Source organism: Pan troglodytes, chromosome 16 (genome assembly GCF_028858775.2).
Source record: "Pan troglodytes isolate AG18354 chromosome 16, NHGRI_mPanTro3-v2.0_pri, whole genome shotgun sequence".
In the NCBI taxonomy this organism is placed as follows: domain Eukaryota; kingdom Metazoa; phylum Chordata; class Mammalia; order Primates; family Hominidae; genus Pan; species Pan troglodytes.
In genome coordinates, this window is record NC_072414.2 from 7,027,081 (window position 1) to 7,041,640 (window position 14,560).

Below are 14,560 nucleotides of genomic sequence, written 5' to 3' on the forward strand. Positions count from 1 at the left end.
GACCACACAGGTAGAGGAAATGAAATTTATTCTAACAAAAATCAAACTCTGAAAAAAGTAAGAGTTCAACTTTTCCAGTCACAGAAGATATTTACAGCAAAGTTAATTCTCCCCTTCATAAAATGTTTTAAGCCCTGCCCTAATGGCATTTAATACATCTTATTACTTGTCGATACCTAGTAAGCTAATCCCAATATATAAATTCTATGTGTTCGTGAATACATAGGAAGGACATATTTCTACTGTAAAGAATTACACTTCTACATAGTTCTTCCCAAAAAATACTACCTCAAGATTATAAGCCATTCCAAATTTCTACATAAGACCAAAGTTTAACCTCTTTTCTTGTGGAACACTGCCTATATTTCTCACAAATTGATCATTTAAAAAACAATTTTTCAAGACCAGTACATCACAGATCTTAACGTGAATAAATGTAAATTCATTTATGACAAAACTTCTAAAGGATCTTTATATTTATCCCTAATGCCCCACAAAAGACCCAGATGTCAGTACTTCTAGATCCAAATATTCCTATCACAAACACACAGAGGGTATCCCCTGCCATCCTCTGCATCACTCAAGGCATACAGCCTCACCTCCAAATACTGGCCAACACAAAATGCGTGCATGGATTCCTGGGTGTCTTCAAACTGCAAAGCAGCTTCCAAAGCTACCACTGGGTCTTCCCCTGCAAACTGAGCTGAAACAAAAAGGGAAAAAGCAACATGAGTTCAATTCAGCTTGCCTGAAGAGATATAGGAGAAATAGTGAGTAGGAAATAAGTTAGGCGCTTAACTCAAAAGTGAGGGTTACCAGAGTATAATGACCTCCCACTGTCTCCCAGGGTTGCCTGGGCCAACTCGGAACTTGAAATGAGTTCCAAGTATTAAAACAAAAGATACATAATGAAAGGAAATTCTTCGAATGTGCTGAATTTGTTGATAAGACAGACACCAAAGCCACAGATACATTAAAATATGCGGGGGCTGGCACAAAACTAAAGAAATCATTTATAAGCCAAATACTCTGCTTAAAATGATACAGGCTGTAACTTTTAACCAGGAAATAAGAAGTGTAATCTTACCAAGAATACTATTTTCTGTTAACGACTGTGTCTGGAAGTCCTTTATATCATACACTTTCCCGTCAATCACAGTCCAGAAGCCTCCATCTTTATTATGGTTCTCCAAATCAGCTATGCGTACAAGTGTCACTTTCTCATTATTTCTACAGTTCTGAGCTGTAAAAAATGACTCTGTATATACAGAAACCAGAATCAGTCCATTGATCAATCAACAGGTAAAATGAAAAGAACAAACTGTGTGAAAGAACTACAAGCAGAAATAAACAAATCCACAATCACAATGGGAGAAATACATACCTAGCTCTGAAACTAATACCACACATACAAATTCTGTTAAATATAGAATGCTTTAAAAAAAAATCTAGGCAGCATGAATACCAAATCGGGCCATGCCAGGCCATAGAGTAAATCTCAACAGATTTCAAAGAAATAAACTTACAGAGCATGTGTGCTGACTGCAATGCAGTTAAATTAGAAATAGGTTTTCAAAAATTCATTCAAAATAAAATAAAAATGACTCTGTAAACACAGAAAATAAAAATATTCATCCACATATTTGAAAATTACAAAATACACTTATAAGTAACCCAAAATTCTAAGAAAAAATGACTGAAAATTAGAAAATGTGTTCAGTTAATAATCAAAATACTGCAGATCAAAATTGGTGACATACAACTAAATGCATGCTTGAGCGCATTTACGCCTTTAAATGTGTATATTGGGGGAAAAAGCTAAAAAAGAAAAGAAACACCAAATCAATAAAAGTCTCTTAGTTCATAAAAATACTCAAAAAAAGAAAACCTGAGTGGTGGTCACCTATGCAAGTGCTAGGATACCAACTCAATATTATGAAAAATAGTTAAAGGGAGGTGGCGGTTCAAGAAGTCAAGCTTAGATTATGTCCTTGCTGTACAAATTGTACCTCCTGCTAACCAGACAGCAGAGGGCAAGGTTGGTAGGGGATTTTATAGAGGATACGCAACACATGAATTCCCTGGTCTAGCTTCACAGAACTAAAGCGGGGAGCCACCGAGCATTACAGGCCTCCTGAGCCAACAGAAAGCATGCAGCATGACCCCAGACATAACACTGCCCCAATGAGACTGAATTCAAATCCAACCAAACCTCTAGATCTAACCAGCAGATTAATGTAACAGAAGAACATATTGGTCTAGAATAAGAGAATGCAATCAACCAAGTTCAGAAAATGTGAAGTTCTCCAAAATAACCAACCTGCTTCTTTGAAAAAGAAAACGGTATGATCAGAGACAGGGAGAAGAGGGCCTGGAGCCATGTTGTTTGGGGAAAGAGACTAGAAGCATATGTCAAGCAATGCCAATACGCAGAACATGCTCAGGTCCTAATTCAAAATTACCACCTAAAAAAGGCATTTTTGAGATAGTCCAGGAAAATGTAACATGGACTGCATGTTAGATTAAGGAATCACTGTTAATCTTATAGACAGGATAATGATATTGTAGGGTTTTTAAAAAATCCTTATCATTAAGAGGTAAAATACCTTAAAATGTTTTAAAGACAGAGTTATGCTTTAAAATAATCCAATCAGCCGGGCGCGGTGGCTCATGCCTATAATCCCAGCACTTTGGGAGGCCGAGGCGGGCAGATCATGAAGTCAGGAGATCGAGACCATCCTGGCTAACACAGTGAAACCCCATCTCGTACCACGCCATATTACTGCATTTAACAGGTATGATGAAGCAACTGAACAGGCTATTTTTCCATTTCCATTGCATTTCAACAGAGCCCATTAAAAAGTAGTATAAATGGCCCTTAAATACTAATATATTTTAAAATGCTCAAACTATATCGGGGTCACCACTTTGTGCTTTAGCAGGCAAAATCCCAAAAGCCCACACACAAGGCTGGGAGACCAGCATCCCTATTGGTGGTGAGAGAAATCAAGATGTACAGGAGCAATCTGGTGACAACCAGCCCACAAGAGGTCCATCCCCACCTGTGCATGTGCACAGGCACACACGTGTGCACACATGGAGGACACGTGTTCCAGGTCAGGCCTTGCAGTACTATTTGTGTTTTCTGTTGTTGTTTGAGATGGAGTTTCACTCTTGTTGCCCAGCCTGGAGTGCAGTGGCGTGATCTCGGCTCACTGCAACCTCTGCCTCCCAGGTTCAAGCGATTCTCCTGCCTCAGCCTCCCGAGTAGCTGGGATTACAGGCACCCGTCACCACGCCCCGCTAATTTTTGTATTTTTTAGTAGAGACGGGGTTTCTCCAAGTTGGCCAGGCTGATCTCAAACTCCCAACCTCAGGTGATCCACCCACCTCGACCTCCCAAAGTGCTGGGATTACAGGCGTGAGCCACCACACCCGACCCTCAGCACTATTTGTATAGCAACATTGTGGCAATAAGCCCAAGTGTCCACCAATAAGAGACTCACTAAAGAAAGATACATAAAAGACACATCCACACACTGAAGACTAAGCTGATTTATAAAAACAAAGAGGGACACTCTGATAAAGTACTCCAGTATATATGGTTAGTGAAAAAAAAACAAAAAAAAAACAAGCAACACAAGTAATGCAGCATGCTACCACGAACGTACTCATTCCAGAGAACAAGGACGTTACAGAGGAGACTGGAAAGTCAGAGGGAGCAGGTGGGAAAATGGGTGGAAGGGGTGGGCAGGGGAAGCGACAGTGTGTCTCTGCCTAGGTTTGATTTTTGAACCATGTGACTGTATCCTTTTTTTTTTTTTTAATGACTATAAAACAAAATAAATACTCTTCATACTAGAAATAAAATGTTAGAAAAATCTGGATTCAAAACTAGGATTACTGTTCTGCACTGGCAAAGTTCACTACCATTCCCAAAGGCAGTTTTCTCATTGACATAATGAGATACAACAGCGTGCATGAGGTCCTCAGCGGGCCTGCACCCTACAGGTGCTCCACACACGCAAATCACTACTATTACCATTACTATTATGTAACAGATATAATATATAATTATACTGTCACTACTATCACCAGCATTACATACTAAGACAGCCCGTGTTCAGAGTATGAAGAAGGCTGTGGAACCCCCTGCAGAAGGTGGGAGGGCCTGGGGCTGTGGATAAAGGGGAGCCCTCTGGGGCTGTGCCACCTGAACCTGGAACCCGGGCCCCCAGGTTGGGTCGCCAGGCCTGTGCGCCTCAGCTTGCTCATCACTCACTCTCAACACGGATAACACCTTCAACTGCAAACATGTTTAAAAACCACAGGCCAGCTCCCCCTACCAATACCAGAAAAAACAAGTCTCCACACGGGCCCAGGATGAGAACCTACAGGTGGTACTAGCTACAAAACACATGGAGAACACGGTTCTTGCACACACCTTATGAGACGTCAGAGAGCTACACAGTGGAGGCATACAGGGCGTAGCCAGACGGTCTAAATGGGCCATGACAACAACCGCTGTTTGTTGCAGATCAATGGCAAGCTCGTTGTCTTGTGGAAGGGTGAGGTACCTCAGGAAACTCTCACTGGGGCTCAGAGGACCAGACAAAAGCTAGAAAGGAAAAGTAAACAAACATTCAGAAATGGTGGGAAAAATTAAAGTAACACAGTTAGCCTTTACATCACTCTTTATATTTTGGTATTGACTCATGTGACCCATCAAATGACAATGTTGATGATACAGTTATACTATACATCTATATATTTATGCAGCATATAAACTGTATAAATCTCTAAATCTGTTGTATACATGTACACAACATTGACTGTGCATGTATACATTTATGATACCATAGGTAAGTTGAATCCACACAGATTACTAACATGAACAAACCACTCTACAGGCCTAGGACCCCTGGAGAAAGGCAGAACCACCTCTGTGGGAACCCAGCACAGCATCTCAAGCTGGCCTTGAAATCTAAAACCAAAACCTTTATTTTAATCTAAATGTTGCCCACTCTGGAGAACACCTACTTTCATTTGCAAATTAAATCATAGTTCTAATTCTTCTAAAGGCAGAAGAGCCCTATTATCATTAGTTTAAAGACTGCCAAATAATAGGCTGGGCATGGTGGCTCACACCTGTAATCCCAGCACTTTGGGAGGCCGAGGCAGGCAGATCACAAGGTCAGGAGATCGAGACCATCCTGGGTAACATGGTGAAACCCCATCTCTACTAAAAATACAAAAAAAATAGCTGGGCTTGGTGGCAGGCGCCTGTAGTCCCAGCTACTCGGGAGGCTGAGGCAGGACAATGGCGTGAACCTGGGAGGCCCAAGTTGCAGTGAGCTAAGATCACGCCACTGCACTCCAGCCTGACCGACAGAGCTAGACTCCATCTAAGAAAAACAAAAAAAAAGACTGCCAAATAACAGAAAAATTAAACCAAAGCACGATATTGGAATGCCTAAGACTTTCCCAAAAAGACTGGCAAAATCCAACTTGTACTTGACATGTAAAGACCAGCAGTCCTGGAGGTCTACGCCCAGGGCCCCGCACGCCTGCTCCTCCCTCAGCTTGGCATCCGCACCTGTTAAGGGGGGAGCTGGTACCAAACAGAGTGACAGCACAGGTGACATGCCCTGTACAGAGCCCAGTACATAGGAAGGGCCAACAAAGCAGGCCACTATTTTCGTTGTGCTTTTCTGGTATTTATTTAAAAGTGCGTGTTTCAAGCTTGGTTCTGTGCTGACAAGGAAGCCAGTGCTCACTGATCCGAGTCTTCTCCACAAACAAGTGGCCTCCCACACAGTTGTCTCATCTGACTCACTGCTGTTACCACCAAACACACACACGCCAGAGAAAAACACTGCCGTGGACACGCACGCTGGTCTTGCTTTAAAAATAACTAGACTCGCGTGCCACCTAAACACAAAGTTCCATCATGACACTCACGTGCATGTCGCCCTCGGAGTGGGGTGCATCCTTCCTGCAAATGATGCTCTGGAACCTTTGCAGCAAGGGCAAAAGCGGGGCGCTGGTGCCCTGGGCGGAACGCTCATTGTCAGTCTCCTGTGCCCCGCTGTCCCACAGCTGAAGCAACAACAGGATGGCAGACAACATTTGGCTAAAGAAGAAAAGATATTTATTCCTAGTAAAAACAGATTAACTTCTTTTCTTCACAGTTGATCAAAAATAAAAGCAAACAGCTAGATAGAAGTGAAGGAATACTTGGGATATGAAAGGAAACTAAAGTAAAGCCGTGGTTAATTAAATCACTGAATTGACACCGAGATTTTAGCACAAGACATCGCCTTCTGCTGATAGGAAAGACCAGTTAAGAAGCTCAAAGAGCACATTTACATGAAAGTTCTAGGATCTTAAATTCATGGAATAAAAATAATTAAGTGAAGAAAACTGAAAGAAAAAAAAAAAAGAACAGTTCCCAGGCTAGAACACTGAGCATAAAACAGGAAGTGAAGAAAAGGTAAAGAGAGAGAGAGCCCTGGGACATGGTTCTCTGTACAGAGCACCACACCTGCTGCGGTCACAAACGATTCAGTGAAACGCACACAATGCAACAGGTATTTCCATACACAGGCGCTTCCCCAAAGCGTTCCCGTCTGCGGCAGCCCTCACCTCAGCGTGCCTCTCTGCACAGCCAGCTCCAGCAGGATGGCCAGGGCCAAGTGCTGGTCCTGCAGGGGGATGCTTCCTGGCCCTTTGGTGGCTGGCGTTCCGTGAACATCCCTGAAATGAAAGCAGTGGATGCAGGAACAAAGCGACCTCCAGAAAGACAGCATGCTTACAATCACACTAACACGTTTACTACACGCTCCCTCCAAAGGAAGGATGTATTTTTAATATTTAGAATCAAGTTTCTGATACTTGCTACTCAAATTTCTTCAGAGATTATAAGTGTACAATTAGCTTACACAACTATATTTTATTTAAAGTGTTCATCAGATATATTACAATAGATGACATACTCCAAGTGTGTGAAGCATAAAATAATTTATTTCATTATCCAAAACATGAGTAAAAGGATATCTAGCTATCTTTTCCAGTTTCAATGACGTATAAGACTATACCAGTATCAGCATTTACCTACAGAATTAAACCAATTTCTAAAACCACCTGATAATGTGGAGGCAAAATGTCTACACTAATCTTTATCTCTGATCAATGAAATATTTTTAACTTTTCTATGTTACTCAATAATAAATTTTTTAAAATTCTATCCTAAGACTGCAGAGAAAGGATCTTATGGCATCAATATTACAGCCGAATTTTTGAAATCAAGTCCAAGCCTTATGCTCAGGGCCTCCAGTGTTAAAATTCTGTGGCGATGCCTTCACCAGCAGGCTCAGGAAGTGGACTCAGAGCCGGGGACGCAAACGCCAAAGGCCTCCTGCCGGCTGCAAGAAGGAAAAGTGCTGACCTCTGCAAGGAGAGTGAGGAGTGGCCTCACTTTCCCTCTGCATCTGTCCTTCCTGTTGAATTTTAGATTTTCTTTAAATTTAAAAACCTTAACAAAAATGCATAGCACCCAAGACCAGAGTTCATGTTTTTCCTTAAACACAAATGATTCCTATTCAAAATTTTTTACACTAAAAAGATCAGCTACAGGACTAAAGAATTTGATCTTGAGTAGTTTACTCCCACATTATCTATAAGACTTCAAACCAAGCGCCACTCTGCACTCAGAACAGCAGCTCCTAATCATCACAGAGAGACACACAGTGTAAGCGCTCAAACCTCTACGAATGACTGATGGCCAAATCTCTAAGCATCCTCTCTCATCCGTCTCATTTAGTATCACAGCTTCCTGGGTCTAGTCAGAGTATCATAAATCAAATCGCCTCAAAAGCTGAGAACCCAGACCCGGAATCACAGCACTGACAGCCCGCTGAAAACAGGTGAAAAACCAACCTACTAGGCTTCTTAGCTCTAAAGCGAGGGTGGTAAGAACCAGCCTCAAGCAGGCCAGCTGTCTGCGTGCAGAAGGCAAGAAAGGAAAGAACTCACCCCGTCACGACAGACTTGAGGAACCTGGTCACTCTCTCCACCACCTCCAGCCACACAGAGGACACGGTGCTCTCGTCAAAGAGCGAGGCCTCGGGAAGTGCTCGCAGGGCGTCCAGGGACTCCTGCAACAGCTCACTGCAGAGGTCCGCATCCTCGCCTGGGCGCACACACGCGTCAGAGGAGCCCCCCCAACTCCCCTCACTCTCCCGCTGGGCTTCCCACCCCTCAGCGAGAGATGACGCCACTGTCACCTTTCCAATCCCTCACTCAACAGGCCAAAATCTAGCGCAGCTGTTCCAGTCAATTCTGTGTTTCATGGCTGTCACATGAGCAATACACTAACTTCTTGTTCTTCTAGAATTAAGTCTGTACTCAGGTGTTCCATGGTAGTGGTTGACGTGGGGGTGGGGGTGCATACACTCTCTTTTTTTTCTTTAAAGCACAGATGTGAAAAGCCAAACAGCCTCTGCAGCCTCTCATCTCACAAGCAAGGAAACTGAGGCACAGAGAGCACATGAGATCAGCCAAAGGGCACATGGTGGCTGCACCAAGCTCGAAACCCAGTCTGTTGATGCGTTAGGGAAGCAGAACAACGCGCCACACCAGGGACGGTACCTGATCGCCAGGCCCTGCGCAGGAAGGCAAAGGCAAAAGACAGCGCCGCTCGGGATCCCACTCTGGCGAGCCCCTCCACACCTTTGCCCGCAGGCCGGGAACTGCAGACGACACACACGGAACATACAACCAGTCAGCAGCAGAGGGTGCAGATACTACATAAAATCAATACTATGAAAGGGTGTGTACCAAAATCCGACCAATGGTTTTCTTCAAGTGACAGGATCACAAGTGGATTTTTCGTTTTGTTGTTTAACAACTTTCATCAAATGTCTTTTGTAAAGGAAAAGTTTTCTCTTTAAGAATCAAAGAAATGTATAAGGAATTTTAAATGTCTTGGGAAAATGCTCATGAAATGACCTCCCAAAGTGAGATTCTACTGGGAGGAAGCAGACGATAAGCAGATAAATACATAAACGGAGGGAGAATAAACCCCACATGGGAGACCAGGCCGGAGAGGAGCTGGAAGAAGAGCAGCAGAGCCACAGAGGGTAGCCTGGCTCGCCCCAGCTCCGGCGTCCTCCACTCGAGGTCTGCTCCTGGCCGCGGGTGAAGCCCTGCATGCTTGACCCACCCCGTGGGGCGTTGCCCTCTTCTGACGGTGGTGCTCATCACCCTCCTGTGTCTATTTAAGCTTTTCACTACTTGTGTATGTTAATTTCACAAGTCACAGTTTCATTCTGCATGTTGTAAAAGGTTATGCAAGTGGTACACCATAAAAATCATCCTGTACAAGAGAGAAAAGGCTAGAATACAAAAATGCATATATAGGGGAGGCTGAGGCAGGAGAATGGTGTGAACCTGGGGGGTGCAGCTTGCAGTGAGCCGAGATCGCGCCATTGCACTCCAGCCTGGGAGACAGAGCAAGACTCCATCTCAAAAAAAAATAAAATAAAATAAAATAAAAATGCATATATAATCTCAATCATGCACAGCAAGTAATTGTATGTTATACTTTACACTATATCATGTTTCTAATATTACAGTATTGCTACTATAAACTATATTCTCCAAATTTACTAAAAATTTGCTTTCATGATCAGGGGAAATCCTATAAAAACAGGTGATAGAGAGTTCAAGACCAGCCTGGCCAACATGACGAATTTTAGTCTCTACTACAAGTACAAAAATTAGCCAGGTGTGGTCGCCGCACGCCTGTAGTCCCAGCTACTCGGAGGCTGAGGCAGGAGAATCACTTGAACCTGGGAGACAAAGGTTGCAGTGAGCCAAGATCGCACCTCCGCACTCCAGCCTGGGAGGCAGAGCAAGACTCCATCTCAAAAAACAAAACAAAACAAAACAACAAAAAAAGAGGGATGTTATAGAAGGATCTCCCCAAGATACAATATGTAATAAAAATGCAATGAAGAACATGGCTGGCCAGGGGCAAGAGTACACGCTTATCCACAAGTGCCTGAATAATGCACCGGGAGCTCAGAGAGGAAACACAAGAACCTCTGAGAAGGGCACTGGGTACCTGGAAGATGGAAATCTTTGCTCCTAAATGAGAAATACGAACATGACAAGACACAGACATGTAACAGGACACACAGTCCTTACAAGAGAAAGCACATGGGCCAAGTGTGGTCAGAGTAGGTGGGCGAGTCACTTCAGGTCAGGCGTTTGAGACCAGCTTGGCCAGCATGGCAAAACCCCGTCTCTACTAAAAATACAAAAATTAGCCGGGTGTGGTGGTGCACGCCTATAGTCCCAGCTCCGTGGGAGGCTGAGGCAGAATTGCTTGAACCTGGGAGGCAGAGGTTGCAGTAAGCCAAGATCGCACCACTGCATTCCAGCCTGGCCTGGGCGACAAAGCAAGACTCTGTCTCAAAAAAACAAAAACAAACTACTCAGCCATAATGAAATCATACATGCAACCACCCCCTTGGGAAAATGTCAAGGGGATTATGCTGAGTGAAAAAAGTCAATCTTGCTTGAGGCCAGGAGTTCCAGACAAGCCCGGGAAACATAACAAGACCCCAGTCTCTACAAACACAAAATGAGCTGGGTGTGGTGTCATGCATCTGTTGTCCCAGCTACTCAGGAAGCTGAAATGAGAGGACTGCTTGAGTCCAGGAGTTTGAGGCTGCAGTGAGCTATGATTATATCACTGCACTCCAGCTTGTGGGCATGAGGGTGAGACCCTGCCTCCAAAAATTACAATAATAACAATAATAAAAAATTTAAAAGCCAATGTCAAAAAATCACATAATAGACACACAGAACAGACGAGTGGTTGCCAGCAGTTAAGGTGGGGAGAGAAGACGTGAATGTGGGTATAAAGGGCCCTTGTCCAGGTACCAATTGCAGTGATGGTCTCAGAAAATCTACACCTGAAAAAATTGCAAAGAAATACACACACAATTGAGAGCATGTAAAACTGGGAAAATCTGAATAAGATAGGCAGGCTATCAAAGTTAACACCCTCGTTGTGATGACTGTGTCACAGTTTGCAACTAACTACCATCGAGGGCAATGGGACGAACAGCAAAAGGAATCTCTATACTGGTTCTTACAACTGTATGTGAATCCACAATTATCTTAAAAAAAAAAAAAAGGGCTTTTTAAAAAACTTTAGGAATTCTTCCACTTAATGAAAGATACATTCCAATTAATCCACCAACCCTATGTCATCACAAAGGAAACAGCAGAGAAAAATCAGCTGGGCTCTCAGCCATTTCTGCAGCGGAGGGAATTCAGTTTGATTCGACAAACACACAACAGTGCTTGGACAATCTTAGCACCTACCGCCGACCCATACATAACACTGATTCATGACCATCACAGCCGGTCAGGAAGGAAGGAAAGAACCATGGCACTCCTATTACCAAATGGGTAAGAATCTCATCTGTCTCTTGGTTTAATTTACCCTAAAACTATTTTCAAAAACACAACATGTACAGTCGTCCCTTGGTATCTGCAGGGGATTGGTACCAGGCCTGCCCAACCCTGGCTCCATACCAAAACCCTAGGTTGCTCAAGTCCCTGATATAAAATGGTGTAGTATTTGCATATAACCTGTGCACATCCTCCCGTATAATTTAAATCATCTCAGCCAGGCACAGTGGCTCACACCTATAATCCCAACACTGGGAGGTCGAGGCGAGAGGGTCGCTTGAACCCAGGGGTTCAAGACCAGCCCAGGCAACATGGCAAAACCCCATCTATACAAATTTAAAAAAAAATAATTTGGCCAGGTATGGTGGCTCATGCTTGTATACCCAGCACTTTGGGAGGCCAAGGCAGGCAGATCACTCGAGGCCAGGAGGCCAACCAAGGCAGGCAGATCACTCGAGGCTAGTCTGGGCAACACAGTGAGACCTCGGCTCTACAAAAAATACAAAAATTAGCTAGGCATTGTGGCACACGCCTGTAGTCCCAGCTACTTGGGAGGCTGAGGTGGGAGCATCACTTGAGCCCAGGAGGTCAAAGCTGCAGGAAGCCATGATGGCCCCACTGCCCTGGGCAACAGTGAGACCCCCACGTCAAAACAAACAAACAAAAAAGCCATCTCTAGATTACTACAACACCCAATACAAGGTAAATGCTCTGGAATTAGATGTTATATTGTACTGTTATTTGTATTTTATTGTCGTTTTTTATTGCTTTTCTTCCAAGATTTTCGATCCACAGTTGGTTGAATCTGTGGATGTAAAGCCCACAGATACAGACAGCCAACTGTAATGTGATTTCAACTATATTTAAACATAAGGAAACAAAAAAGGAAAACAAACACAAAGATTAAAACATAAGAAAACAAGGAAACAAGCTACAAGTACCGCTCCTGTCTCTGGGGAGCAAGACGATCAGGGTTTTGCTCTTGTTTCTTTCTGCCGCCCAAGTACCTCCTATGTGCTCTCCAGGGAGTCAAAGTCACTATCAGAGTCAAATAAAGCCAGCACTCCTAACGCAAAATATAAGTTTCATCTGGCAGTCTTGTAGTTTAACCTTCTGAGGATAAAAGTCTGATAGCTTCATTTTGGAAAAGTACAAATTTACATAAGTCTTAAACTAAATTCTAGTGGCTGTTAGCAAATAAGGGAAATCTGTGATATATTAACAGGCATCAACAAATTAAAACTCATATGCCCAAAAGCATCTCTTTTTTTTCTTCTTTTTGAGACAGAGTTTCATTCTTGTTGCCCAGGCTGGCGCAATCTCCACTCACCGCAACCTCCACCTCCCGGGATCAAGCAATTCTCCTGCCTCAGTCTCCTGAGTAGCTGGGATTACAGGCATGAGCCACCAAGCCCCGGCTAATTTTTTTATTTTTAGTAGAGATGGGGTTTCTCCATGTTGGTCAGATCTCCAACTCCCGACCTGAGGTGATCCGCCCGCCTCGGGCCTCCCGAACTGCTGGGATTATAGGTGTGAGCCACCACACCCAGCCCAAAGGCAACTCTTGTAATAAAAGAATAAGAAAATCACATTAGGAAAGAAAAACATGAAGCATCTAAACTAGATGGGCACTAAACATTACAATCCATCTCCTACTCAGCAGCGAAACAAAATAAAACGTATACAACGTTCAGAACTCATTTTCCAATTTATACTTGAGCTGATCTAAAGCTGTGGCTGGCTTCCACAGTTACTGACAGAAAAACGTCTTTACAATAATGACACAGAGCCAGGCGCAGTGTCTCATGCCTGTAATCCCAGTACTCTGAGAGGCTGAAGCAGGAAGATTACTTGAGGCCAGGAGCAAGACCTCATCTCCACACACACACACACACACAAATTGTTTTTATTTAGCCAGGCATGGTGGCATGTGCCTGTAGTCCCAGCTACTCAGGTGGCTGAGGCGGGAGGATCACTAGAGCCCCGGAGTTCAAGGTTACAATGAGCTATGATTACACCAGTGCACCCCAGCCTGGGTGACAGAGCAAGAGGTTGTCTCTCCAAAAAAAAAGAAAAGAAAATTTTTATTGAATAAAATAAAATAATGACACAGATTACACAGCATGGTCTGTTACTACATAAGCAAATTGGCAAATCCATTCTCCAGATTATACAAAACATACAAAAAGGGAAAGCAAGAATAAATTTCAGGTGAAGACAGACACTATATTGAAAACCTCAAACTTTCTGAAACAAAACAGTCTGAATTTTATATTTAACTGGCATCAGGATTCTTTCTTCGCTTTATTGTTACCTTTTTTTGTCCACAGGAGGCAGAGAAGTGCCACTGCTTTTCCACTTAACTTTGACATTCTCCTGAAAAATGGTTCTATTCAAGGCAATGAAATAGCGCTCCAAGATCACCAGCTTCTGCTTGAGTCACAGGGCTGAGAGGGTGGTGGTGGCTGACTGGATAGCCAGGGCCTGCTGCTCTTTAACCAGCACAAAAAGACACTCCTTCAGTTCATTCACATCTAGAAAATAAGACAAGAAAACATCTCACCTGTGGACAATGTGGCCACAGTTTGTTGCAATGTTGAGAAAATGGATGATGACGACAGGTAGTACTCGAAGGCATGATATGTGGCAACAATGGTTTTAACCACTTTACACACATGAGCTCAGGCAACCCTCACACCCAGCACTGTCAAGCAGTGCTGTCCATCCATTTTATGGATGAAGAAACTGAGGCACCGAGTGGTTAAGCAACTTGTCCGAGGCCACACAGAGGAGTGCGGCACATGACAGAGACCACTCTGAGCCACCATGGCACACTGCCTCTCTCTATGGAAACATCATACAAAAGATGTTGGCCGGGCACAGTGGCTCACGCCTGGAATCCCAGCACTTTGGGAGGCCGAGGCGGGTGGATCACTTGAGGTCAGGAGTTCAAAACCAGCCTGGCCCACATGGTGGAACCCTGTCTCTACTAAAAGTACACAAAATTAGCCAGGCGTGGTGGTGGATACCTGTAGTCCCAGCTACTCGGGAGGCTGAGGCAGGAGAATGGCAT

The 14,560-nt window shown here is 43.7% G+C and overlaps 2 protein-coding genes across 2 annotated transcripts in view; both read right to left on the reverse strand.

Annotated features, from left to right (window-relative positions):
• Positions 1 to 1,218, reverse strand: part of LOC453251 (putative HERC2-like protein 3) — a 42,231-nt gene extending 41,013 nt beyond the window's left edge. Inside the window, 2 exon segments of the mRNA XM_054667260.2 lie at positions 600 to 703; positions 1,088 to 1,218. Coding sequence (XP_054523235.2) covers positions 600 to 632 — 33 coding nt within the window. The 5' untranslated portion in view covers positions 633 to 703; positions 1,088 to 1,218.
• On the reverse strand, positions 1,120 to 13,926 carry LOC104002232 (E3 ubiquitin-protein ligase HERC2-like; the record flags this gene model as incomplete). The annotated part of the gene is made up of 7 exons (XM_054667263.1): positions 1,120 to 1,258; positions 4,445 to 4,618; positions 5,962 to 6,133; positions 6,646 to 6,756; positions 8,035 to 8,191; positions 8,650 to 8,750; positions 13,802 to 13,926. Coding segments are annotated over 7 exons (885 nt in total), but the record flags the coding sequence as incomplete, so codon positions are not given.
• Positions 13,927 to 14,560: the final 634 nt, after the last annotated feature.